At 38.6% G+C, this 25,202-nt stretch overlaps 1 protein-coding gene across 1 annotated transcript in view; it reads right to left on the bottom strand.

Annotated features, from left to right (window-relative positions):
* Window positions 1-25,202, bottom strand: part of adam19a (ADAM metallopeptidase domain 19a) — a 108,672-nt gene that overhangs the window by 26,898 nt on the left and 56,572 nt on the right. Inside the window, exons 4-10 of the mRNA XM_056238743.1 lie at window positions 21,360-21,435; window positions 15,443-15,519; window positions 8,114-8,297; window positions 6,198-6,263; window positions 5,561-5,632; window positions 5,230-5,396; window positions 4,700-4,784 (exon numbers count right to left, since the gene is read on the bottom strand). Of these exons, the coding sequence (XP_056094718.1) occupies window positions 4,700-4,784; window positions 5,230-5,396; window positions 5,561-5,632; window positions 6,198-6,263; window positions 8,114-8,297; window positions 15,443-15,519; window positions 21,360-21,435 (727 nt within the window). The remainder of the gene's footprint in view (window positions 1-4,699; window positions 4,785-5,229; window positions 5,397-5,560; window positions 5,633-6,197; window positions 6,264-8,113; window positions 8,298-15,442; window positions 15,520-21,359; window positions 21,436-25,202) is intronic.

A 25,202-nucleotide genomic window follows, 5' to 3' on the forward strand; every position in this document is an offset into this window, starting at 1 on the left:
AGCGCTGTTTGGCAAGCAGGTGGCTCCAATGGGGAAGGACTTTGGCTGTGGACAGACGGGGTGTGGGCCGGGTCTCACCACAATATTTGATCACCTCTGTCTGTCTGTTTTTTGTTTGTTTGTTTTTTACTGCTGCTGCTGTGTAAAAATCCTCCACAAAATCTCCTTGCAAGATGAGGTGTTGCAAAAGCGTCCTTTCTCAGCATCCTTCATCTCCAAAGAAAAGTGGACATCGCTGGACCAAATGCCTGTGCTGTGACCTTCGACGCCCCTAGGGAGAAATCGGTCACCGAGCTCAGTTTCTGCATGAGCACTGGGTCGGGACTAACTTCGTGCATGTCCATTGCATGCAAGGCAGAGGTGGCCTGTCCAGCAGCGCTGTAGGCACTTGCCGTTATAAGTGATGTGTACTTACATGCTTTGGACGGGAGTCTTGGATGGTTCTTCCAGGTGGTGGTGTCTTGTGGGCACAGGAGCAGGAGCACCGCAATCGGCCACTCAACCTGGGAACGTTAGAGTAATCCCTTGCTGTAGAGTAATCCACTACCGTTGAGGGTAGTGAGGGCGGACGAACCTGCGCATCCACCTGTTGGTGTGGCCCAGGTTAGTCTTTCACGTCAGAAGGCAAATACTCTCCCTTTAATTCTGCGATTGACGACTCATCCTCATCTTGAGAAATTAGGTTCGCCCGCAGGGAAACCGCTTAACTCATCCATGAACTCAACCGGGAGAGACAATTGTGCTGAAGAATGGAAGGTCTGTGGTGACTCACCCAGTTGAAATGCTTCCACTGGTACCCTCAGATCGCCCTCAGCGCTTGCAGCCGAGGCCTTGTGCATAGTAGCAGAAGGACCAAGACTGGCAGTAACAGAGGTGACTTTCTGCTTAGTAGGAAAAGTGACCACAATGTTCCTATGGCCACGTTCTTGAAATGAGAGCATGTACTATACACAAAACCAGCTTAGCATGGGCATGGCCTAAACTGCAGCAGCGACCGTGGCCATCTGATGAAGCTGTCTGGTGTCGACCATATCCAGAAATACACAGAAAATATTGTTAGAGAATATTCTTTTTTGGAAATTTTTCTTTCCGGTTGCTCTTTGAAGTGCCCAGGGGAACTCGTTTGGACTTATCTATATAGGAGTGAGAACCTCTGTAATGTAAGTTACATTACTGTAAGTTACCATATACAGTGAAAAAATGTAATGGTTTGATGCAATTTTACTGCAAAATAATAAGTCACATTTATGTTTTTTGTGTTACATTTCCTGATTTATTTAGTAAATGTTCATTGTATCATTTAAGTGTAATTTGTGTTACTCTTCTTTTGCCTTTGTGTGTTCGACCCTGTGCACTGTCTATATACGAGTATTGGCCATGTTTTATGAACTTAAACTCTTTGGCTTTTCATCATGTGCCTTTTTATTTTACAGTATTATTACAGTGGTTATCAGTACATTTTAAGGAACAAAGCAGATATTGGTACTTCAAGTACATTGGCATATAAACATTATGTAACTCAATACACTTTTTTAAGTATATGTAAGAATGGGCATGGCCATTTGTAAATTTAATGTGTCTGGCATCCGGTGCCATTCGCTTCCACTTATTTTCAGCTGTACAAAACAGCTTGTTATGCTGATTGATATTGCAAACACATGTTTCTTATCATATTATTTTAATGTATAGTCATAATTATAAACTCACTGGTTTGTAGTGCAAATAGTTTAGCCATTTACTCCACTTTGTTATTCTTCTAGTTATTTACCTATTTTGGTGTCTGTCAGGAGATAATGAGCAAAACACACGAGACAGGAATAGCGAACTTCATCCATCTTCTTTACTCTTTCACTTCCGTTCTATCCCACACGCTACGTCATTACACAACAATTCAAAATAATTGTCAAAAATACAATGTTACTCATGAACACAACATTTGACCCTTTTTTAAAGTACAATAGTACATCAGAGTTACATCAACAATGCAGACACATCAAATTTAAGTAGCATAGTCCTTTAACCAACTATACTTCCGAACATCACGTTTAGGTCTAATGGTATGAGTGTGTGTGTAGCGAGCAGTGTTCTCAGCTGGAGTTGTTGGTGTGCATTGAAATGCAGTAAGATGGGAAGCATTCCATTTCTAAGAAGGTATGCACCCAGCTTAAGTTATTTGGCAACTGTGACCAGATCAGTAAACTTTCTGTGTTCCTTAGGAACATGCAAGGAATTTTCATACCCGCATTTTATCCCCCTCCTGGAAACAAGGAGTGGAAGCACCCCGCTTAGCATAAGTGTACTTTTTTTCATTTTGTGTTGCAACCATGTAACCTTTGGAAAAGATGGACAGCCTTGTGTGAATTTGCCTGCCATAGAGGAGCTGAAAGGGTGAAGGACCAGTTGCAGTGTGTGGAGTGGCACGTTACACCTGCAAGAAGTCAGTTACCACAGGTTTCCATGACTTATGTTGCTGGATGGCCATTTGGACAGTGTGTTTGAGTACACGGTTGAACCTCTCTGCAGCACCATTAGCTGCCAGGTAGTAGAGAGAGGAAAGATGGTGATGAATAATTCTTCCTTCCAGAAAAGCAGCAGATATACTCAATGGATTTCCATTTCTATACTCAATGGATTTCCATGGCGGCTGAAGACTGATGACAGAAAAGAAACCACAGAATCCATAGTGACAGTGTGAGTAAAGGAGAGCTCACACCATTTGCTGTAATAGTCACTTAATGTTATAGCAAACGTCTAGTCAGATGTAGCAGTGTCAAATGGCCCGACAAGGGTTTGCAAAAGTACTTCCAAGTCGGTACTGAAATTTAGAAAATATGACGATACCAGCATTTCTGTTGTACCGGTAGTCAAGTCAAGTCACCTTCATTTATATAGCGCTTTTTACAATACAGATTGTTTCAAAGCAGCTTGCTTTACAGTGAAGTTTACTGTACTGGATATATTCGGTACCCGCTGACAGGCGGCTGCTTTCAGTCGTTTCAGTGTTTATCTAAGTGCAGGGCTCCAGACTAACTGACCACAAAAAGACTATATGAATCCTGGATGTTCTGTGCATCTCTGTGTGAATGGCGCAGATGCGCGGTTTCAATTACCACACACACTGAAGCATGCGTGACGTTCGCTGTGTTATCAGCCTCTTCCACCTCACTATTTGAGGACATGAATGCATGAACTAACTTCATCTCCAGAGCCGTTATGGGTCTGATTCACATCATGAGCATTTTACCGTTTCATTTGAGAAAAAACTATCATTATATCATACACCGACAGAAACTCAGTACTTCACGGCAACCCGTCAAAATAAAAGTTTGGTTTAACTTGAAGAAATTGACAGAAATACATTGGGCTACTCTTGTACAGTAAATTTAGCTATGTCTCAAGGTTCCTCTGCATCATTATACGTTGTACCTGTTTTAGGCAATGAGTAGAAAATCCGTTGTACCTCTGTACCGAGACAGTGAAGCAGTACAGTTCTCCGTCTTTCATCCAACCAAGCATCCCTTGTTGCATCAATAACTAGAAGGTAATTTTCAAAAATCAGCAGCCATGTGCTGAACAGCATAGCAGGCTCACCAGGGCAAGTCAGGAAAAAAACTCGTTAGAAACAGCCATCCTCATGACCAAAGATAGCGAAAAATGCCTAGTCCTCGTCACCAATTTGTGGGGTCTGTCAGGAGTTAATAAGCAAAGAAACACACGAGACTGACAGAAGTAGAGAACTTCATCCATCTTCTTTACTCTTTCTCTCCCACACTGTGTTGGTCATTAACCAACACTTCAAAATACAATGTTCCTCATGAACACAATACCTATAGAGGCCAATGAATTGTGTTGCGCATTCACAGAAATTGTTTACTTTTGTGTTGCAAAATGGATACGTTAATTTTCAAGCACCAATATCTCATCACGTAATACCTGAAACATAGTGACCATATTTTTTACAGTGAATTTCTGGCATCCACAGCTACAGTTTCTATCCTAATTTTTAATTGGATATTTAAAAAAAAAATAGCAGACAGAAGCAGTTCGAGTACAGGTGAAGGGGTAAACAAAGCCAATCCACTTCTCTAACTCACTGGTAATGCCTGTAACCACAGTGACAGATAAAGACAGTAAATATCAATACTTTGTAGTGTGTCTTTTTGACAATGTGACATTTAATGTTTACTATTTGGCATTTGCACTGCTTTTATCCTCTCAGATACTGCATGTGGTCAAAAATCATCACATAGTTATTCATATAATTATAGAAACTATGCTATTGTGTGAACATAGTAGGTCAGCCCTTAATGATCCAAATTATTAAAATGTAATATGCAACCTTTTTATATACATATGTGATACATTTGAGGACAAATGTATATATATATATATATATATATATATAAAACAAAATTGTGTACCTCATTGATCTCAGTAGGACTGAGCAGGCTATATTGATGTAATGTAGAATGAGCCCATCCATGTGTAATATCCAGAAGAAACGCTTCACCCCTCATTGATATTCTGCAAAGTGCTCCTCTCCCACCACACAAAGTAATAGAGCCAATAAGAGGCTAATCAGGTGTGTGGGAGCTATTGATCATTTTATCAAATCCCCTCATGAGCCATTCACAAACACACAATCTATACACACACTGTTTACAGCCTGGTCCAGCTGCAAGCATGCACGCTTTCTTACCACGTTGATGCCGCCCGAGTTCTCGTGACTGCACATGCCCTCCAGCGGAGCCATGCCAATGGTGGTGCCCTTGAAAACCACACCACTGCAGGGACAACAATACATAATTTCAGCTTTGATATCAATAAAAATACATGATCCATTCTTTGAACACACACACACTCACACACAGACACACTAAAGGAAAAAAACCTGTATGATTTTCTTTCTTTCTTCAGCAGAACACAAAAGTAGATATTTTGAATAATGCTAGAAACCAAACACTTTTGTTTGCCATTGACCATTAAAAAAATTTTTTTTTTTTTTTTTTGTTCCACAGAAGAAATGAAGTCATACAAGTTTGGAAGGTCTACAGGGTAAATGTAAATGACAACAGTCAAAGATTTTTTCCATTTTTGTGTGAATAATATCAATAATAATAATATCAAGCAAACTTAAATATATTTTTAAATATATACTTCATTAAGAATAAGTTATAGGACAGTCTTGTTTTAAATTTGTGCATAGGGTTGGTGTGTATTGTGACTAACGTGAGTAGTTGGGCATTGTCATGTTTCTTGCGGGATTTGAGTTTCTGTCTCCACTGAAGGAAGGACCAAAGAGTTGAATTTGGTTCCTCGTTGATAATGCACTGGTCATGTTCTGTCCAAACCTCTAGACCAATCAGAGGTACACGAATGTTCAAGACTCTGTAGAACTGATCAGACCAAAACAAACAATTAGGGACAAGGTAAATTGATTTATTCAGTTAAATATCATTAGAATACAGACATCTATACATTTTGCATTCAGAAAACAAATATGCACTCTAAACAGTCAACAAAACCTTTGAACCAAAGAAATGCACCAGGCTTGACATACCTTATCTACATAATTAGCAATTTCCATTATCCTCAGTTTAGTTTTTCCAAGGTCCTTGTTTTGCTTTCTGTACTGTAGAGACACGGCAGGAGGAAAATTGATCGAGACAAACATACAAATGCATGAGAAAATGCAAAAACCTGTTAAAGAGAAATTTGATTAACTAAATCCAGCTGTAATGAAATCTTACATAACCTCCTGCCTCTTTTGGCGAATATTATACAGATTCAATGTAAATGTATGAAAGAACTCAATCAGAAAACTCAACAGAATGTAACACTGAAAAGATTGTCTGCATGACCCTCATGCAAATAAGAACTAAAAATTTAATTCACTGATAACTTCTTGAAAAACGTCTTATAGACGTAAGATATCAGCTAAGGGTATTGACAGAAAAGAGAGTGAGTGCGAGAGAGCGAAAAGGCACTTCCGAAGCTCTACATTCAAGCAACACTTGCTCAGTGACCACATTTGAATGAGAATGTAACACTAGGCTTAAAGCACCGGTTCTAAAGCAAAGTTTATATAACTCGGCCTGTTTTTGAAGGTCTCAAAGTCTTAATTCCTGTGGTGAACGTTTCTGGGTGGAAGTTTCTAATTAGCAGTAGTGAGCGTGAAACAGGCATCATCAGCTTACCAGTGTGTTGTCAGCTACTATATACAGTTCCATGTACTTTGTAGTACCCCCGGCGTTTCGTCTAACCTAGGGGTGGGGATAAATACAGAAACAAACAAACGACAAGCAGAAAGAAACGTTAATTGCTGGAGGGCAGGATTTATGGATTTGTTTCTCTAGTCTCTTGCGGCTTGTTTCTTCACGCATACAATAAATGTCTGCAACAATTTGACAAGTGAGGATGTGACAATTGTATTAAATCACACATATTGAATTTACTATAAAATAAGGATTAATTTAAATGCTAATTGTCATGCTTTTTTTTTTTTTTTTACAAACTGACAAAAGCTCAAAGACTGTATGCAATAATATTGTAGCAATATTGCTTATTTTTTACTGCTTGCCGTCACTGCTGTTCTTCACGTTCATTTTTATTTGCATTTTAATTGATGGGTCTAATTCACTCAAAAGACTGCTTTGGCATAGCAATCACAAAAGTGTTCAGTCGTCTCTAAGTGACAGCTAGCACTTTACAGCAACCAAGCAGTAAATAAAATGAGATTGAAACAATAAAATAAGGGGAAGAACAGGATGTGCATATAAATCATCTTCCTTGTCAACCAAACCAAACGGAAATAAAAGTGCAAGTTAATAAATGTTGATAAGCAATAAAAATCGAAGCACTGCATGCCAAAAAGAGTCTCGTCAAGAACTCGTTTGTATGACTATTAATGGGAATCGCACAGAATTTAAATCCAGTTTAAATTCCAACGATTCCTTTAGTAATGTTGAGCTCCCGCTAATTATATTTCAGAAAAACAATTCTTACAGAAAATAACTATTTAATAATAATAATACAAAAATACACAGTGACACACATATTTTGGCAGGGTCCTGCTTATGTACAAATGCAGTATGTACCTTTGAAAGAATGTCATGGACTCCGATATTACATTGCTTTTCGTTTTGAGGACACATTGCAAACTACAAAACGCCAAGTAGAAACCAAGTGATCCACTGTCATTTGTTCTAGAAGTCAGATTTCAAGGCAAAACAATGTCAATATGACTGTACACGAGGGATCTGTGACATTTAAAGGTTAAAAGCCAAACAGGGACATACAGTACTGTAGTACATACTACTATATGAACCTTAAAGTTCAGGAACTTTGTAATACAATAGTACCAGAAATACCTCATCATTGAGGAGCGAGCACATAAGTCCACACTGTTTTTTAATTTATGGACCCTCTAATTCTCATTTGTAAACAGTTGGCCAGTTAGATGACTTCACTGCTTAATGAGAAAGCAAGTGCAGGCAGAACAAAATCAGTAGGAAGGCTCCCAACTCCTGCTAATGATCCTCAAGAGTTTTATAATAAGCCTACATTATGCACTTCATCAGTCGGAACACTTAACCTGGGCTTAAGGTGGCTTTATTTCTGTACTGTAATGAGCCAAAACACATTTTTATTTACGCAGCGCATTATGGGGGAAAGAAAAGGCACGAAAATTTGTTGAATTGCAGACTCACAATGCAACACAACAGATTTGTGTCAGACTACAATGTTCTCTCCTGTGAGTGGCCTTCATTTAATAGCTATCTAGTCATTATAAAATGGAGGGAACAGAACATCTTTGCTTTTGTGAAAGAGAAATTGCCTCTGACACTCACAATCACTCATGATATCAGAAATAGAGACTTTACACGTTGAATAATGACGGTAATAACTCTGTTATTATTTCCCTAATGACCATAATGCTTACAAACTAGTGAGAGCTGCTTTCCAAAATGAGACTTTTGTCACCTGGGCAAAGGATTGATTAATAGACTCTTTTGCATGCCATCTGTTTTAATGAAATATATTCTGTAAAGACTGACGTATAAAAACATTTACAGATATAATATGAAGACAAATTACTTCATTTCTGACTGACCCTTTGATGCAAAGGTTTAAGATGACCACTGAACAGGCTCAGGTGTCCAGTTTGATGGCTGTGTCCACATGTCCCGCTTTTGATAGGCAGGTCTTCAGTGCGATGGAAGGTGTGGTGGAGAACCTCCTGGCCTCTGATTGGCTCCAGGTAGTATGTATCATTTGAGTTCAAGACAATCAGACCTCTGAAAAAAGGAAATCAGAGCAATGTCAGTTTAATGTCAGTTCCATTGTTGTTTTTCTTTTGTGGAACATAAAAGAAGATATTTTGGGCACCAAACAACATGGAAACGTACTCGGTTACCTAACGTAACCTCGGTTCTCTCTAGAAGAGGGATCGAGTATTGCGTAAGTTGCTTACGCTACGGGTAAAGTCACGGAAGAGCCGATAGGGGGATGATCTGCGCTCTAAAAGGCGTGCCAATCGCCTTGGGGATGTAACCATGTCTCGGTTTGAGGATAACTTTAGAGTAAATTGGTCCGAACTCGAGACACGCAGGGCTAACAGATAACGGGTGTAGATCCCCCCCACGTTTTACTGATGACAGAGCTATCAGAAAAACGGTCTTGAGCGAGAGGTATTTTAGGTCCACGGATTCTAACGGTTCAAAGGGAACTGCTTTCAGAGCCTCTAAGACCAAAGAAAGATCCCAAATAGGAACCGAAGGGGGCAGCGGGGGATTCATCCTCCTGGCTCCTCTGAGGAAGCGGATGATGAGCTCGTTCCTTCCTATCGCACGGCTGCGCGTCGACTCCGCGAACGCTGCAATAGCCGCAACGTACACTTTGAGTGTGGAAGGGGACCTGCCCTTGTCCAACAGCTCTTGAAGGAAGAAAAGCACCCACGAAACCCCACACGTGCGTGTGTCTAGGCTCTTTGTAGCGCACCATTCGGAGAACACTGACCATTTAGACGCGTTTTCTTTCTTCCTCTGTGCAGATACCACTTGATGGCTGTCCCGAGACCCATATGCACCGACCTCCTGACTTGCGTATGAAGCCACAACGTTCCAGAAAACAACTAGACCCACTTCCGAGCCAACTATCACAAAAGAAAAAAATATACAACGCAGAGACCCACATACGGAGACTATAGTCATCCACCAACATGATCAAGATTGTCGTACTACTAACCATCATGGACATCGCACAAAGTCTGGACTCCAGAAACAACATATTCTTAGAGCTGATGAATATGTCAAAAACGCCTTGTTTGCTGGAAAGAATGTTTGCATGCCACACCCGAAGATGGCTGCATTCCAGGACTCACTTGTGCACAAACATGGTGGTCCAACAAGACATTCTTGATCTTTCAGCAAAATTACACCCAAGATGACTGAAGATAATTTGGTAACGCTTCCTTTTACAGTACAGTACTTACGTGTACTTACAGTGTACTTACCTAGAAAGTACTGGCTAATATAAGGTAAGTACATGGGTTACGGGTAGGGTTAGGGGTAGGTTCAGGGTTAGTACCTAGTTATTACCCAGTAATTGTAATTACTATAATAAGTACATAGTATGTACATGGGTAACAGGACTGTAAAAGGAAGCGTTACCGATAATTCTTCATGGTTCGGAAACTTGATTGGTAAACCCTGGCTGTGGATAAAGGAAATAGCAATTTTGTTGTTGTTTCTTCTACTGGCGTACTAGTTATGCGTCCACAGTATCAAGTTTTTCATTAAACAAATGAATCACGCCTCTCACGAGAAAATCACAGTTCCAACCAGAAAAGACTATTATCCGTAAGAACTTCACGGACCCTAATTGCATGTTTGTTTTCTGTGTCAGCATGCAATTACAGAAAAGCAAACACAGAGCATGAGTTATGTGCCTGTAACCATCACAGGTTACAAGAATGAACTTTTAAGTGTCTAAATTTGTATTTCGTGAGAGTTATTAGAACTCTCAAAGGGGGAAATGTATAGGGTCACAAATTTATTAAAATGTTTAATTTAGGTTCCAATACAATAGTATTTTAACTGAGAAAGTTCTGCACACTGTTTTCAATTTTGAGGCAATCAAGGTGTCGGACATTAACCTCTTGTCACTTCTCAAAGGTCAGCTGGGCCTTTTGTTGATCTAATCAGGCTGATTGGATTAGCATCTCAAGGCTCTGAGTTACACTATTATTCTGATGAAATCAGGTAATCAGCTGAATCAACATGCTTTGTTTCAGAGTGTCTCCACCTCTATGTAACCCCTCCCCCTTGAAAGGTATATGAACACAAGGTATTTTGGCTTAGGTCAGACTTGGGTAAGATTTTTGGACGAAGCAGACTTGGGAATACTACAGCGATGCAACAGCAATAAAGAACCCTGCTTAAAAAGATACACCAGAGTCTCCTGGTCTTCGCTTCTGAGTTTTCAAACAATTTAGAAGAAAAAAATTCAAAACAAGTGTTACACTGCAATTCCAAGCATTATCCATGGTTTCATGTCTCTTGGTTTTGGATTTCTTGCCTGTTCCGTGGATTAATCTTTTGCCCTTGATCCCTGCCTTGTTGTGTTTGTTTGTATGGACTGTCTGTCTGTGTTTGACCTTGCCTGTACTTTGGATTACGTCTTTGGATTACCCTGTTCAATAAATACTGCGTTTGGATCCTCAACCTTCTTGTCTCTGAGCAGTTTGTGACAGATGGAGAGTAAATTATGACACAATTTTCATTTTTGGTGAACTATCCATGTAAGTTTTTTTCAAGGTTTTGCCCTTATCAATACCATTTAAGAATACCAGTAAAACATTTCCATTTGATCTCTTTCTTTTTCTCACAAACACATATAGAAACACAGAGAGGAATCCTCAATGTATCAATTAACCATATAAAAAGAAAAAAATATATAAAAGAATGCCGGCTTTGTAATATATTTTTTTTGTAAAAAGGTTGCTAGTGACCCGAGGTATGTAATAGTGTAAGTATATTTTTTCTGTGCAACAATAATTGAATCTCTGATGACTCAATGAGTGCAAATAACTTTTTTTCTTCAAGGAGACAATGTCTGATACACAATTATGAAGTGATAATAGAATACATAAGTATAATCAGCAAATAGAAATGGCTCAGTAATTTACTGCAGAGCAAGTACTGTATGTACGCAATCACATGATGATTCTTTGTGTTCAGCAGAATAAAGAAATTCACAAATCTTGTGGGTGATTAAAGGACAGAATTTCCATTTTTAAGGGGACTATTCCTTTAATTGCATCATGGTCAAATAAATGCTGCCTTGGTGTGCAGAGGAGACTTTTTTCAAAAACATGAAAAATTGCATCACCTCCAAATTTTTGAACAATAATGTATTTACCAACAGCTTTCATCACCAGGAATACTAATGTATGCTAATATAAACAGGATGTTTCAAAAGTTTTACTCACTGTAAAGAGATAAAAAAATAAACTACTGTTCCCAAGTAGTTCCTGTGTTGAATTTGTTTTAATTTGCTTTATTATTAATTTGTTTCATTCTTGTTTACAAAAGAGATTTATGGTTATTGGAAATGTGTTTTGCCTTCAAATTGTTCACAACTGGTCCAAAATCCATTTAGTCGCAAAACCATTTGTTTACGCCCCGGGGCATCCAACTATTATCTTCAAAATGAGGATTGTCATTTTCCCCAAGCTGACAACAGGCAAGCAGAAATGACCCAGGATGTGGCGTTATAATGGTTCCTGACACCAAAACTGTAGGCAAATTTGGCAGTGATCTGATTTGCCTTGGCATAAACGTAATGATATTCATGAAATAATAAATAATAAAATAAATATTTAATCCTAAAAATAAAACAATCAGCTACATCGCTGTCAAATTTTAAAATGGACTGTTATCTCTATCAACTGCAGACATGGCGCACATCAGCACAAAACCGCTAAAGGTAAATGAGCTAAAGGTAGAGAAACGTAGAGAGTCGCCTTCACAAAACATGCAGTGCTAATTACGTTTGCTCTTGCAAAATCTTGCAACAGCTGTTCAATGACTTGATCTGTCTTCATAAGAAATTCAAGACCTTTGGCAATATCTAGAGATAGACTCTCCAGGGCTTTGCCCTTAATAACACGTTTTTTTTCTTCTTCATATAACTGGCTCGTCGACTAAATGTATACAACACACTCTGTGTGTCAAAGGAGCGAAGTGCTCTCATAGAGTCTGTGCACTGAATGATCCGGATTGAAAGCAAACACACTTAAGGGAATGCTGATTCATCCCACAACTACCTTGGCTACTGATCTCTGATCTCACACAGTAATCTGCAGCTTAATTTCTCATCTAGCCACAAGTATGTAGCCATAAAAGTCTAAAAATATTTAAATTGTTTGTAAAATCTACGTTACACATGACCTTCATGCTCTCTTTGTCAAAGCCCACCAGTACAATACATGTGTATAGTAAAATTAAAGTAACCCTTTATTTAGTACCACAACAAAACCTTAGCACCTGTTTTGTGAATATTTTAAAACAGTTGCTTTTGTATCTTTCAAAGACAGATTGGTTTGGTTTATATACACTGAACAAAATTATAAACGCAAAACACTTTTGTTTTTGCCCCCATTTTTCATGAGCTGAACTCAAAGATCTAAGACTATGTATACAAAAGGCTGATTTCTCTCAAATATTGTTCACAAATCTGTCATCCACATCACAGGTGTGGCATATCAAGATGCTGATTAGACAGCATGATTATTGTGCCTTAGGCTGGCCACAATAAAAGGCCACTCTAAAATGAGCAGTTTTACTGTATTTGGGGTTGGGGTGTTGTCTGAAAACCAGTCAGTGTCTGGTGTGACCCCCATTTGCCTCACGCAGTGCAACACATCTCCTTCACATAGAGTTGATCAGGTTGTGGATTGTGCCCTGTGGAATGTTGGTCCACTCCTCTTCAATGGCTGTGCGAAGTTGCTGGATATTGGTAGGAACTGGAACACGCTCCAGATCCAGAGCATGCCAAACATGCTCAATAGGTGACATGTCCGGTGAGTATCCTGGCCATGCAAGAACTGGGATGTTTTCAGCTTCCAGGAATTGTGTACAGATCCTTGCAACATGGGGCAGTGCATTATCATGCTGCAACATGAGGTGATGGTCGTGGATGAATGGCACAACAATGGGCCTCAGGATCTCGTCACGGTATCTCTTTGCATTCAAAATGCCATCAATAAAATGCACCTGTGTTCGTTGTCCATAACATACGCCTGCCCATACCATAACCCCACCACCACCATGGGCCACTCAATCCACAACGTTGACATCAGCAAACCACTCACCCACACGACGCCATACACGCTGTCTGCCATCTGCCCTGTACAGTGAAAACCGGGATTCATCCGTGAAGAGAACACCTCTCCAAAGTGCCAGACGCCATCGAATGTGAGCATTTGCCCACTCAAGTCGGTTACGACGACGAACTGCAGTCAGGTCGAGACCCCGATGAGGACGACGAGCATGCAGATGAGCTTCCCTGAGACGGTTTCTGACAGTTTGTGCAGAAATTCTTTGGTTATGCAAACCGTTTGTTGAGGCAGCTGTCCGGGTGGCTGGTCTCAGACGATCTTGGAGGTGAAGATGCTGGATGTGGAGGTCCTGGGCTGGTGTGGTTACACGTGGTCTACGGTTGTGAGGCCGGTTGGATGTACTGCCAAAATCTCTGAAACGCCTTTAGAGATGGCTTATGGTAGAGAAATGAACATTCAATTCACGGGCAACAGCTCTGGTGGACATTCCTGCAGTCAGCATGCCAATTGCACGCTCCCTCAAAACTTGCGATATCTGTGGCATCGTGCTGTGTGATAAAACTGCACATTTTGTCCACAATGTCCACACTAATACGTTTTCGTTTGAAAACGTATATTTTTCTCTCCAGTTTGGCCTTCCGTCCACACTGAGACGGCGTTTTAAGTCAATGAAAACGTAGCTTTTGGAATACGCTCTCCAAAGCGTATAAATTTGAAAACGCCGTTTTCGCGTTGTAGTGTGGACTGTGAAGCCGGAGGTATTTGAAAACGATGACGTAAGTTTAGTCATGTGATCCATGTTGTACCAATAGATATTCATGTTTACCGGTATTGTGCCTGTGCTATTCACTTTAACACTGTTGCTAAAATATGTTACTTTGCACACTCTTCATATCACAGTACTGCAAATATGACAGAATGTTGAGTACAATGACAAAAATGTACTCACATTTGCTGTCCTGCGGAAATACAGGAGAGCAGTTGCGTTTTAGACCAAACATATGGTGACTGAGTGTGATCTGGATGCGATCAGTGATGGCGAGATATTTTGCTAAATAAAATGATCCTGTTAGAAGAATTGCGCGATAACTTTATTATTTATTTTTCCATCTGTATCATCTCGGTGAGCTTTTGTGAGGTTTCACGCATGCACAGTAAGGTGAATTTAGAAGTTTCTCATCCGCACTGAAACGTCGTAAAACGCCTGAAAACGCGGAGAGCAGACGGAAAGCGTTTTTAAACGAAAACGCTGTTTTCAAATGTATCCGGATTAATGTGGACGTAGCCTTAGAGTGGCCTTTTATTGTGGCCAGCCTAAGGCACACCTGTGCATTAATCATGCTGTCTAATCAGCATCTTGATATGCCACACCTGTGAGGTGGATCGATTATCTCAGCAAAGGAGAAGTGCTCACTAACACAGATTTAGACAGATTTGTGAATAATATTTGAGAGAATAGGTCTTTTGTGAACATAGAAAAAGATCTTTGAGTTCAGCTCATGAAAAATGGGGGCAAAAACAAAAAAGTGTTGCGTTTATAATTTTGTTCAGTGTATCTAGGCATTAGGTTTAAAATGAACTGGAAGAGACAGAGGCAGATGTAGTTTCAAGGCTGTTTGTGAATATTGTTTACACATAGAGAGGAAGCTTTCAGTGCTGAATGAGGACTGAGCACAACAAACTATTAACATTCTGGTAGGCCCACAGCATTAGTCATCAGTGCTTTTATTCAATAACCTGGCCAAAACATTACCTCTCTTCACAAATGAAGCACACAGAATTGTGCTGCATATGCAAAATTAAAAATTACCGACTTTTTGCAAGCACAAATGAAGAGTAACAACAAGATTTGCTCGCTCTCTATAGAGCATTTTGAACTTTCATACTCCCATGCAAAACTATTGCTCACAAAGTCTCATTCACACTACTAACTGAAAAACAACAACAACAAAACAGTCATACAATATAATGCTCGCAGAATACTCAAGATCACACTAAGCCGTGTGGCATTTATCCTTCCGGAGACATGTGACTAAATGAATTGAATGTATTGTGTTTGTGGTGAACCAAGAGAATCCAATTATGCCAGACGTGACATACCTCATTCCCAAACATGTGCTCAGAGCGACCCAAGAGTCGGCATGACCCCTGACCCTCCCGTGATAGAAGCAATGATCCTGGAGATGGAAGGAGAGAAAGAGATTACTGGAGATTACCGATAAAAAAGGCAGCAGTTCGCTCAACAGACAGGCTGCGGAGTTAATGTTGTTCATAAAATGGGTAAAACCGAGTTAATGGAACATCTATCTAATTAGTAGTAAAAAGAGACTACATCTGTAAATCACAATTACATTTGTTACATTTTTGGCTTTCAGGTTTATTGGACTTAATTAGTCTGCCTCTTTTTGATTGCAGCACCGGAAAACTTCCCTCAGGAGTTCGCTGCTAACATTTGGAAAATAATCGCTCCATTTAACTGTGCTGAAACTGATCCAAACTATATAAGTGATATTCTTTCAGCTATTCAAAAGGCTTATATGAATAGGCCGACCGTGAAATTAGTTAATTTATTTAAATAGACAGGAAGCAAAATAGGGATGGTTAAACACGACAGGCACACAAATCAACGGTCTCTGAAGACGACGCTTGACAATCTCTGCGTCCGAATATACCTACTTCCTTACTATATAGTATGTCAAAAAGTAGTATGTCTGAAAAGAGCAGTAAGGCAAGGCAAGTCAAGTTTATTTATATAGCTCATTTCATACACAATGGTAATTCAAAGTGCTTAGAAGAAATTAAAATAATCAAAACAAATAAGAATAATTAAAACAGTTTAGAATAAAAAATAAAATAAAGTACAGTAAAAACAGTCGGACGAACATTGGCACAGTGCTCATTCAGTAAATGCACAGCTAAACAGATGTGTTTTGAGTCTGGATTTGAATGTGACTACTGTAGGAGCACATCTGATCTCCTCTGGAAGCTGGTTCCAGCTGCGGCTGGCATAGTAGCTAAAAGCAGACTCTCCATGCGTGAACCCTTGGTATTACTAGCTGATGTGATCCTAATGATCTGAGTGATCTGTTAGGTTTATATTCAGTGAGCATATCTGCAATATATTGAGGTCCTAGCCCATTAAATGATTTATATACCAGTAATAATACTTTAAAATCAATCCTAAATGTAACTGGGAGCCAAAGACCTGAGGACAGTAGGCAAAAGGTTGACCTAGTACCTCTGCCGAAGTTTCAAAGTGCACATCAGGATTTGTGAAAGGCAGTGAAGTGATGCAACTGACTGCAGAAAGTCATATGACAATATGGCAGATGCAGTACATCTGAATTTCAGCGTTGAATGTCACGCTACACACATTCATATTATATAGAACATACTTTTTTAACAGCGCAAAGTTTGTTCCTCATCAAATTTCGCCTCTCCTGCATCACATTCACTGCAATATATTAATTTTACAGAATATTTGTATACAGTTAATTATGCCGTTTTTACCATTTATTTGTCCTTCAATGTTTTTTTGTTTTCTTTTATACATTTTATTAAATTTGTTTTATCTAAAATTATTATTGACATCATAGATTGACCACTATTATACCACAGTGAAGTGTGGGAATTTAAAAAAATAGACTATGTTCTAGCTGTTATTGATTTCATAGTAAAAATGCCAATATTTCAGTGTAGGAGAATTATATATATATATATATATATATATATATATAATTTGATGTACATACATACATACACACACACACAACTATATATGTGTCTATATGTGACTTATTGTGTGTGTGTGCGCGCGATGTGAAATCGACAGCAGTACTTCCTCTTCTTCCTGTCAGTGTTTCCTCTTTGTCTCTATTGTCAGTAGATCAAAATTGCGCACCATTTATTCACAGATCCATTCCATATCATCATTTCATGCCATCATAGAGAATATTTTCATTTCCAATAACTGGAACTAAGACATAAAACTGATTTGCTATAATGTGAAGCCTGCGCACTGACAGTTTAATCTTCCGCTGCAGGACTCATGAATATTTGATTTTCTTTGATTTGATAGGACTAAGGTTTGCTTAATGACTTTTTTTATGAAGTTATAAATACAACGCTAATTAAACCTCTGTGTGTGAGTATGTGAGTGTGTGAGTGTGTGTGTGCTTACTAAAGGGGGAAAATTTCAACCTGATTGCAATGCACAGTTAACCAGCAGGCTTAGGCATCAGTCCCATGTGTCATATTTTGCTTTTCAGACACTGATAGTCAAAAGAAAGACAAAAAGAAAAATAAATCCTCTGTGATTTTCTGTAGATTGAATTACCACATCTATCCCAACAGACAGGGTGCTGTGATCTCTGCGCTAACTAAAGCGATCTGCTCATTCCCTTGAAAAGCTCTTTGTGTGTTAGCGCCCAGTGGTGAGCTGTACGCCCATCCTGTGCTGCTCACTCAAAGGGGCATCTGGAAGCTGTTAAAAGGGCTCAAAAATAATCAGGGGTGTGACTTCACTCCGATCAACCCTTGTCAAGTGATGAAAACGCAATTACAAAGCTCAGAGCTTGTGCAGGGACAGCAAGTTGATTTGGGATCCTTCATAACAGTCTGGAAAGGCAGTTTACGGCTGAAGAAATTCGCTTGTGGTTTTGTATCCTTTTCTGGCTGATCAATAAGTCGGATTTTAGAGATGCGTGCAGCAAAACAAAACTGTTTTGCAACGAACAGACAGCGTGAAAAATCGAGCAATTTTGTCTTATATTTCGAGTCACACTTTTTTTGATATCAAGTCGCTCTCGGCCTTGATTGAACCCGGCACTTCACACCTCAACCACATTCAACGGAAGAACATAAGTGACAAGTTTTCACAACTTTCTGCAAGAGTTAGCAATAAATTATCCGCATGAAATCTGCCTTCTGCAGCTAAAATATACCGTGATGGAATCTCCAGAGTCTTTTTTGCCCGTTAACTGAATGTTTTGCAGGAATCAAAAAAAAAGGAAAGAATTATTCATCACAAAAAATATCCCTACTGGCGACTTTAGACTGTTTACTGGCTACATTAAGGCTGCTTTATTTGTGATTTGAGTGTTCAGGTATGTTTTTACAGGCCTGATCATGTAGTATCACATGTGAGAAACACAGAGTTTTGCTCATAAGATTTACTATGGCACACCAATGATGGTTGATCTGAAATAAAATTACTACATTACAGTGTTTTATGCAGTAAAATATCATAAAATCAGTGAGCACAACCAGCATTACTTAGTTACTTTTTATGGAAAGTAATGTGTTGTTACTTTTGCGTTACTTTTTCTTATCTGGACTAAGCTTGCGTGTTTGTTTTTTAATAACGAAAAGTGAAATTACTAATCCTCAGGCTGAAGGAAATGCAAATTCACACCTGTACAATAGAGCTGTAGGTTTTGCTCAAGCAAACCTTTCAGTTGTGCTGTCATTCTGTATTGCAGAAGAATAGGATGTTCAACACAGGGGTGTTTCTCAATCTGAAGGCTGCATCCTACGAAGGTTGCAACTCTCGGCTGCCACGAAACGTCACTGAAGGCCATCTCAATTTGAAGGATCCTTGGAAGGCAGCCTTCGTTTCACATCCTTCATTCGGCCTGTTTTGAAGGACGCATCGGATGTATCATTCGCGGCCTTAAATCACCCACAATCCTTTGCACATATTCAAATTCACGGGAATAAACTGACGGAAAACAAGTTGGAAAACTGAGCTCGTCTGAAACTGAGCTCTTTATTATGAAATGTAAGACAGAAATAATGTTTTCAGACATAAAAGTATAGATGCTATCTTTTGTTTTGCTGTAAATTTATCACTTAACACTAAACTGCCAATAATGTAAGCCACTGGAAGACCACATACGGTTGTCATTCACTGTACTGTATTAATAGAAAGCCAGTTAATATAAAGATTTGTAATACAAAGTATTTTTCCAAAATTAATTTTAAATAGAATTTTTGTGCAGTGACAGCGGGGCGAAACCTTTATGACGTAGCCATGCGCACTTCCTATACCGTCTCATTCTAGCGTTTAATGCTGAGGAGCCTACAAGCCACCGAATGACTGGACTAGGAAGGACACAGCCTCAGTAGGATGCAGCCTTCCGTTTGAGAAGCACCCTAGCTGTGTCCCATTTCGGGAGGCTGCACGCAGGTCGAAACCGAGGGCCAGGGTTGCCAGGTCTGCACAACAAAACCCTCCCAATTGCTAATCAAAATTTCAAAAGTAGCGGAATCACAGTTCAATTCCAGACTTAGCAACACTGAACCGTCGTTAAATGGCCTAGCAGCTTTGTGACAGCGGACGTTTGTGAGGGGATTTTAAAAAAAGAAATGGAGGCAGAAAAGTACATTTGTTTTATTTGCTTTTATGAGTTTTTATTGGATTTTGACATGCTTCAACGCCCGAGTTTTTGGCCCCGGTAAATAAATGATCGTTGTCAGCCCTCATTTTAATAAATTGAGTGGTCTGCTCTTTGCTCCCTAAAACAAAACTAAATATTACAACAAGTTTTGCCTCAGACTACCTAACAAATGAAGCTGCGCAGTGGTAACATTTTTAGTTTAAGTTCACGTTTTTTAAGAAAGACCCCTGGCTTTTAACACTTTTTTCACTAGCTATTTGTCTAAATTAAAACACAATAATTACATTTATATGTGAATTCCTCCCACCATTTTCTTTGAATAAAAATCCTTTCATCATTGGAGCTCAATGAATTCTGGGGTAGAGTAGGACGCGAAAGGTCCATCAGTTGTATTCTTTATTGCCCGAGAAACGAAGAGCACATTTGAAGTGGCTTTCGAACCGGGTCAACCTTTGGCACTGCGGTGACTCAATTGGCATTCGAATTTTTTAAAATTCAACACAAATGTGATGTTTATCTAAAGTCATTTTTGCTTATTGGTATGGTTGAACTGGAACATTGAGGCTCAGCAGCAAAGACATTGGTTAATAAAGTGAGATTAAATACATAAAGTATATTTGTGTAATTTAAAACATTTAATTATTGCAGGTGTGTGTAGTATTCAGAGTTTGCATTTCACTGTTTTTATTCATTTTGAGGAATACTGAATCTGTTTTTGTGCAAGTGAGATGAGTAAATGCATGTTCACATTTAGTTTAAGTCTACAATAAGCATCATGTTTACACAGCGCACACAACCTCTGTACCTTACTCCCGATTTCTCTCAACATGGGGACAGAAGAGGTGTCAGTCAATAAAAGGGAAAACAAAGCAACTGTAGTTACTTATTTGAAAAAGTAACTCAGATATTTTGTTGTAAATTTAAAAGTAATGCGTTGCTTTAGTTACTTGTAATGAATTACCCCCAACACTGAACATAACAACAAAAAATCGTTTTTACATCACATCAAAAGTAAAATGCATTAAAGTAATGAAAATATTGAAGGACAGTGTGTTTAATTGTCATGACAATGATGTCCCAATGCGAATAAAAAAAAACTTCATGTAAAATTTCAACTTTTTTTATTTCAGGATAAAATATGACTGAGATTTGTTTTTGTGAGATACACTTGTAAACAAATTATTTACAAATTAGAGCTGTCGGACCTTTTTCTTTATTTGACTGCTCATTAAATGATATATGGCTCATTACATCATGTGCTCATTAAATTATCCAAGTTAATGCAAATAATCAGACGGAAATATTTGAGTGCCAAGTGAAGATAATTCTAAGAAATTAAATTATTGCGGCAGATTAAAACAATGAATAGAGAAAGGATCGAATGAATTACTAAAAGTGTCTTTAGAAGTAAATAAAATATTAGTTTTATATCCTATATTTATATACTGCACTGTTTATACAAAATAAATGAAGCTTTATGTCACAAATAAAACAAACTGAAACTGAAATCTGGGAACTGAGAGAAGCAGAGACAGAGCAGAGAGAGAGAGAGGAACAGAGATGCAGAGATAAAGAGACACACACACATAAACACATACAGAGGTCTCAGTCCTGCTTACAGTGTGCTTGCTGGTTTTGGTGACGGGGAGGCCATTCTCATAGTGAGTTTCAGTGAAGTCGTGACCCAGGAGCTCCCTAAGAGAGACAAAATGAATAAACAAGCTGTCACTGTGATATCACTACACACACATACACATTTGGTGGAGGTTTTTGCCATTTCTACAGCAATACTTTGTCTTTGAGCATGAGAGTGTGTTCTGCACTGAACACCGCGATTAACAACACCCGCAGCGCGGATTAGACTTCATATCCGGACCGGAGTGAGCGTGTTTCATGTTTTATCGACATATTTAATATAACCTTTAATGTCTATAAGTGAAGTGAAATTAAAATGTAAATAATAGTAGGCTATTGGAATTTTTGTTGTACTATTAAAAAATATATATTATGAAATACTCGTCATATCAAACTTTTAAGATTAAGCTTACAGTAATTCAATTGTTTTCTAATCTTAAATATTTTGATGGGTCTTGATTATACTTGTCTTAGTGGGCCATGGAACGGAAAGGTTTGGGAAACCTTGCTCTAGGTCGCTAAACATTTTAATTATTTTCAATGCTAAAAGTGCATTTAGGAATTGCAAAATTATAATGTACAGTATAAAAATGGATATTCATTTTGAGATTTGCTTAAGGATATATTTAACAGTTTGAAATTATTTATGTTTACTGTAAGTGACCATTATGAGGTAATCAAAATGAAAATTTAGGCAAATTTAATATTCAATACATCACATTCAAAAGTTTGGGAAATTATTACTCAACAGGAATTAATCAATGTAATGTGTGGTGTTGTCGCAACCCAATACAATTGATGAAGATGCAACATTCAAGGAGACTTTAATTAGAATACACAGGAGAAATACACGATCATCTTACACACTAAATAACCGACAAAGGACATAACCAAACAGGGAGACACAGCGGATAATCGTTAACTATAGAATCAAACAAGTACATAATCAGAACCCAGAAAAACAAAACAGAATTTAAAAATAAGAGTCCATAACCATGTTAATGATCAATGCTTAAATATATATATCTTAATACATACTGTGTGTATGTATTAAGGGTGCAACAGTTAACCATTCCAGTACGATTTGGTATGTGCCATGTTGAGGAAAAAAAGTACTACTGTCAAACAAAAAATAAGAAAATATGAACAAATTACATAACTGTCACTAGATGAAGATGAAGGACTGAAGAGAGGATCGAATTATCAACGTAGTTAAATAAAACTAAAGACGAACTGGTGTAACAGTGTGTACTGCTAACACACATACACAAACAAGGACCAAGACTAAAGACTGAAAACAGAGGAACTAAATACACAGAGATAACAAACTAATTGATGAGCAGCTGTGGTGGAGGATTAGTGTCCATGGTGACTGATGAGTGGTGGGAAAATAGAACAAAGGAAACATGTGACTGAAGACAAACAAAATAAAAGTCCATGAAGGTGACACTAATTGAACATAAACATGACAATAACTACAAGCAACAGCACAAATAAATGCAATAGAGCAAAGATACAAATAAAATAAACAGTGCTTTTCAGGTTTTTCAGGTAAAGATCTAACATTACTTTTTAGGTACAGAAATTGTAAAATAACATTGCATATTTGACTGTAAAAAAATGAAAGATTAAGCCTTATTAAAGTTACAAAAGCTATTCAATCTAGAGCAGTGAGTGTTTTCCTTTTCTTTTGTTGTTTGTTAAAAATTAAAAACACGAGACAGCAGGAATATTAGCTTGCTGTCACTTTAAGACACAATGCACGGATCCAGTACACTGATAATGATAACACATGCCACGACTTTTTTATTCACTTAAGACTAACCGACTATGTCTGCTAGGATACTGACCAAGACGGCCATGTTGACTTGAAAGAGGACTCAATATTTGCATGCTGTCTGAGACGCGGGTTTGCGCAAGTTCTCATTCTTAAATGTTTAAATTGACAAGGCTTAAATGAGTTTAGTTTAAACAACGTTTGCTGTTCAGATCTCACCTGCACTCGCGCACTATCATCATACGGGTGATGACGGCGTAAATGACTGGTCATATTCGAGCATACCACGGCACTCACATTGAACAAAGTTTAGATGTTAAAAGATTGAACATCGTTTTAATCACAGTCCCTCTGAATCACTAAAAACCGGTTAATATGATTCCATTTAGACTGCAGATGTCTTTTTTCTGTAAAGGCCTCACATGCTTCAAAGCACTGGCTCAATGAGAGAGAGAATATATATATATTATCTCAGCCATCAATCCTACTCTATCCCATCATTCCTTCCAGAAGTGAATCTTTCTTCATCACACCATCCTCTCGGAAAATATTGGCTGATAAGAGGCCAGGCTTCAGCTGGAGTTGTATTGTGTGGCTTTGAAAAGGGCGGGTGGTCAGAGCCGTGATCCCGTCAGAGAGAGAGGCTGTGATTAGAGCTGGGAGTGTGCAGGATGTGAGGACTGACTCTGTAATCTAGTCTATCCATCAGGGCATGCACACATAAAAGCACGCTCACACACATACATGCAGAGGGACACTATAACATTTATAACCATAAAGTCAAGTTGTTCAATTTTTTGTGTGCCACTGGCTCTCTGATAATGGAGAATGACTGCGATCCACAGCACATGCAGCATTTTCCCATTCAAACAATGAGATATGATGCTTGGTGAAGGTGAAGTGTGTCATTTCAGAGCCACTATTATGTAATGCTAATGCTCACCATAACTAAAAATGCAAGCTTAGTGAACTTGGATTCATGAGTTAAAAAAAATGCTTATAGATCGTATTATATTATGTTTCATGAAATCACAGTCCAACTTTAATTGTTAAGTTGATGCAACTTTTTTGTTGATGCAAAGTTGAGTATACTCAAAAAGTCCTGGTTGCCTCAAGGTTTTGAGTTTTCTCAACTTTAGATCTTTTTGCGTATGCCACTATAGTAGACCCCCCCAACAAACCTCCTACCACCAATGTTCTAGGCCCCATTTGTTCGGACAAACAGCCCAACTTCCCGACCCACATTATTATTGAGCCATAAGTAGACAGGCCAAGCTGCGCAAACCGAACAATATTTTAAAAGCACCATTGTGCAATGCATTTAAACCTTGAATGGGATGAATAGTTTACAGTAAATTATCTCTGCATAAACTGAGATTAGAGAAAGTATCTGAATATTGAAATGAAAATACACTTCAACACTGAGAACCCACTTCAGTACAATTACAGTGTTTTTGAATTATAGTTCTGATATTATGACAGGCAATACTTTTCAGGCAACTTACATGACAGGCAACCTATAGAAGCCGTAGTGAAGTGGACACAGACTAACCTTGAGAAACGTCTGTGTGAGACATTCTTTTATTCTCAGCAGATCTGAATTCAATATCGCTTTTCGAATTATATTGCTTCTTGGTTTTTGTGCTTTTAAAAGAGGTGAAACTCTAACATGGAAATACCACCAAAACAGTAGAGGTGAGTCATAAGTACAACCATTTTGGAAAGAGCTGCTGAGGAGCGAGGAATGGGCTAGGAAATGAAAAAAATCTTGAAACATGCAGCGAATCAGAGTGATGACCTTTCGCATCCAACAAGAATGAAATGATGGCACATTTTCAATCTAAAGTTGGTGGGGAGACCGCCGCTGAGATGGAGGAGATCGTTATGTGTGTGTGTGTGTGGGTGTGTGTGTGTGTCCATAACATTTCAATGAGAGAACACAGCTGGCAGTTTGATTTGTGTATTATTACTGAGAGAGCACCATTATCTGCGCTTTCATAAATTACCTCTATGATTTTCAGACTTTATGAGTCCCCAATTCCCCAAACTC

The sequence above is a fragment of the Rhinichthys klamathensis genome, unplaced genomic scaffold (assembly GCF_029890125.1).
Source record: "Rhinichthys klamathensis goyatoka isolate OS25496 unplaced genomic scaffold, OSU_Roscu_1.1 h1tg000535l_1, whole genome shotgun sequence".
Classification (NCBI taxonomy): Eukaryota; Metazoa; Chordata; class Actinopteri; order Cypriniformes; family Leuciscidae; genus Rhinichthys; species Rhinichthys klamathensis.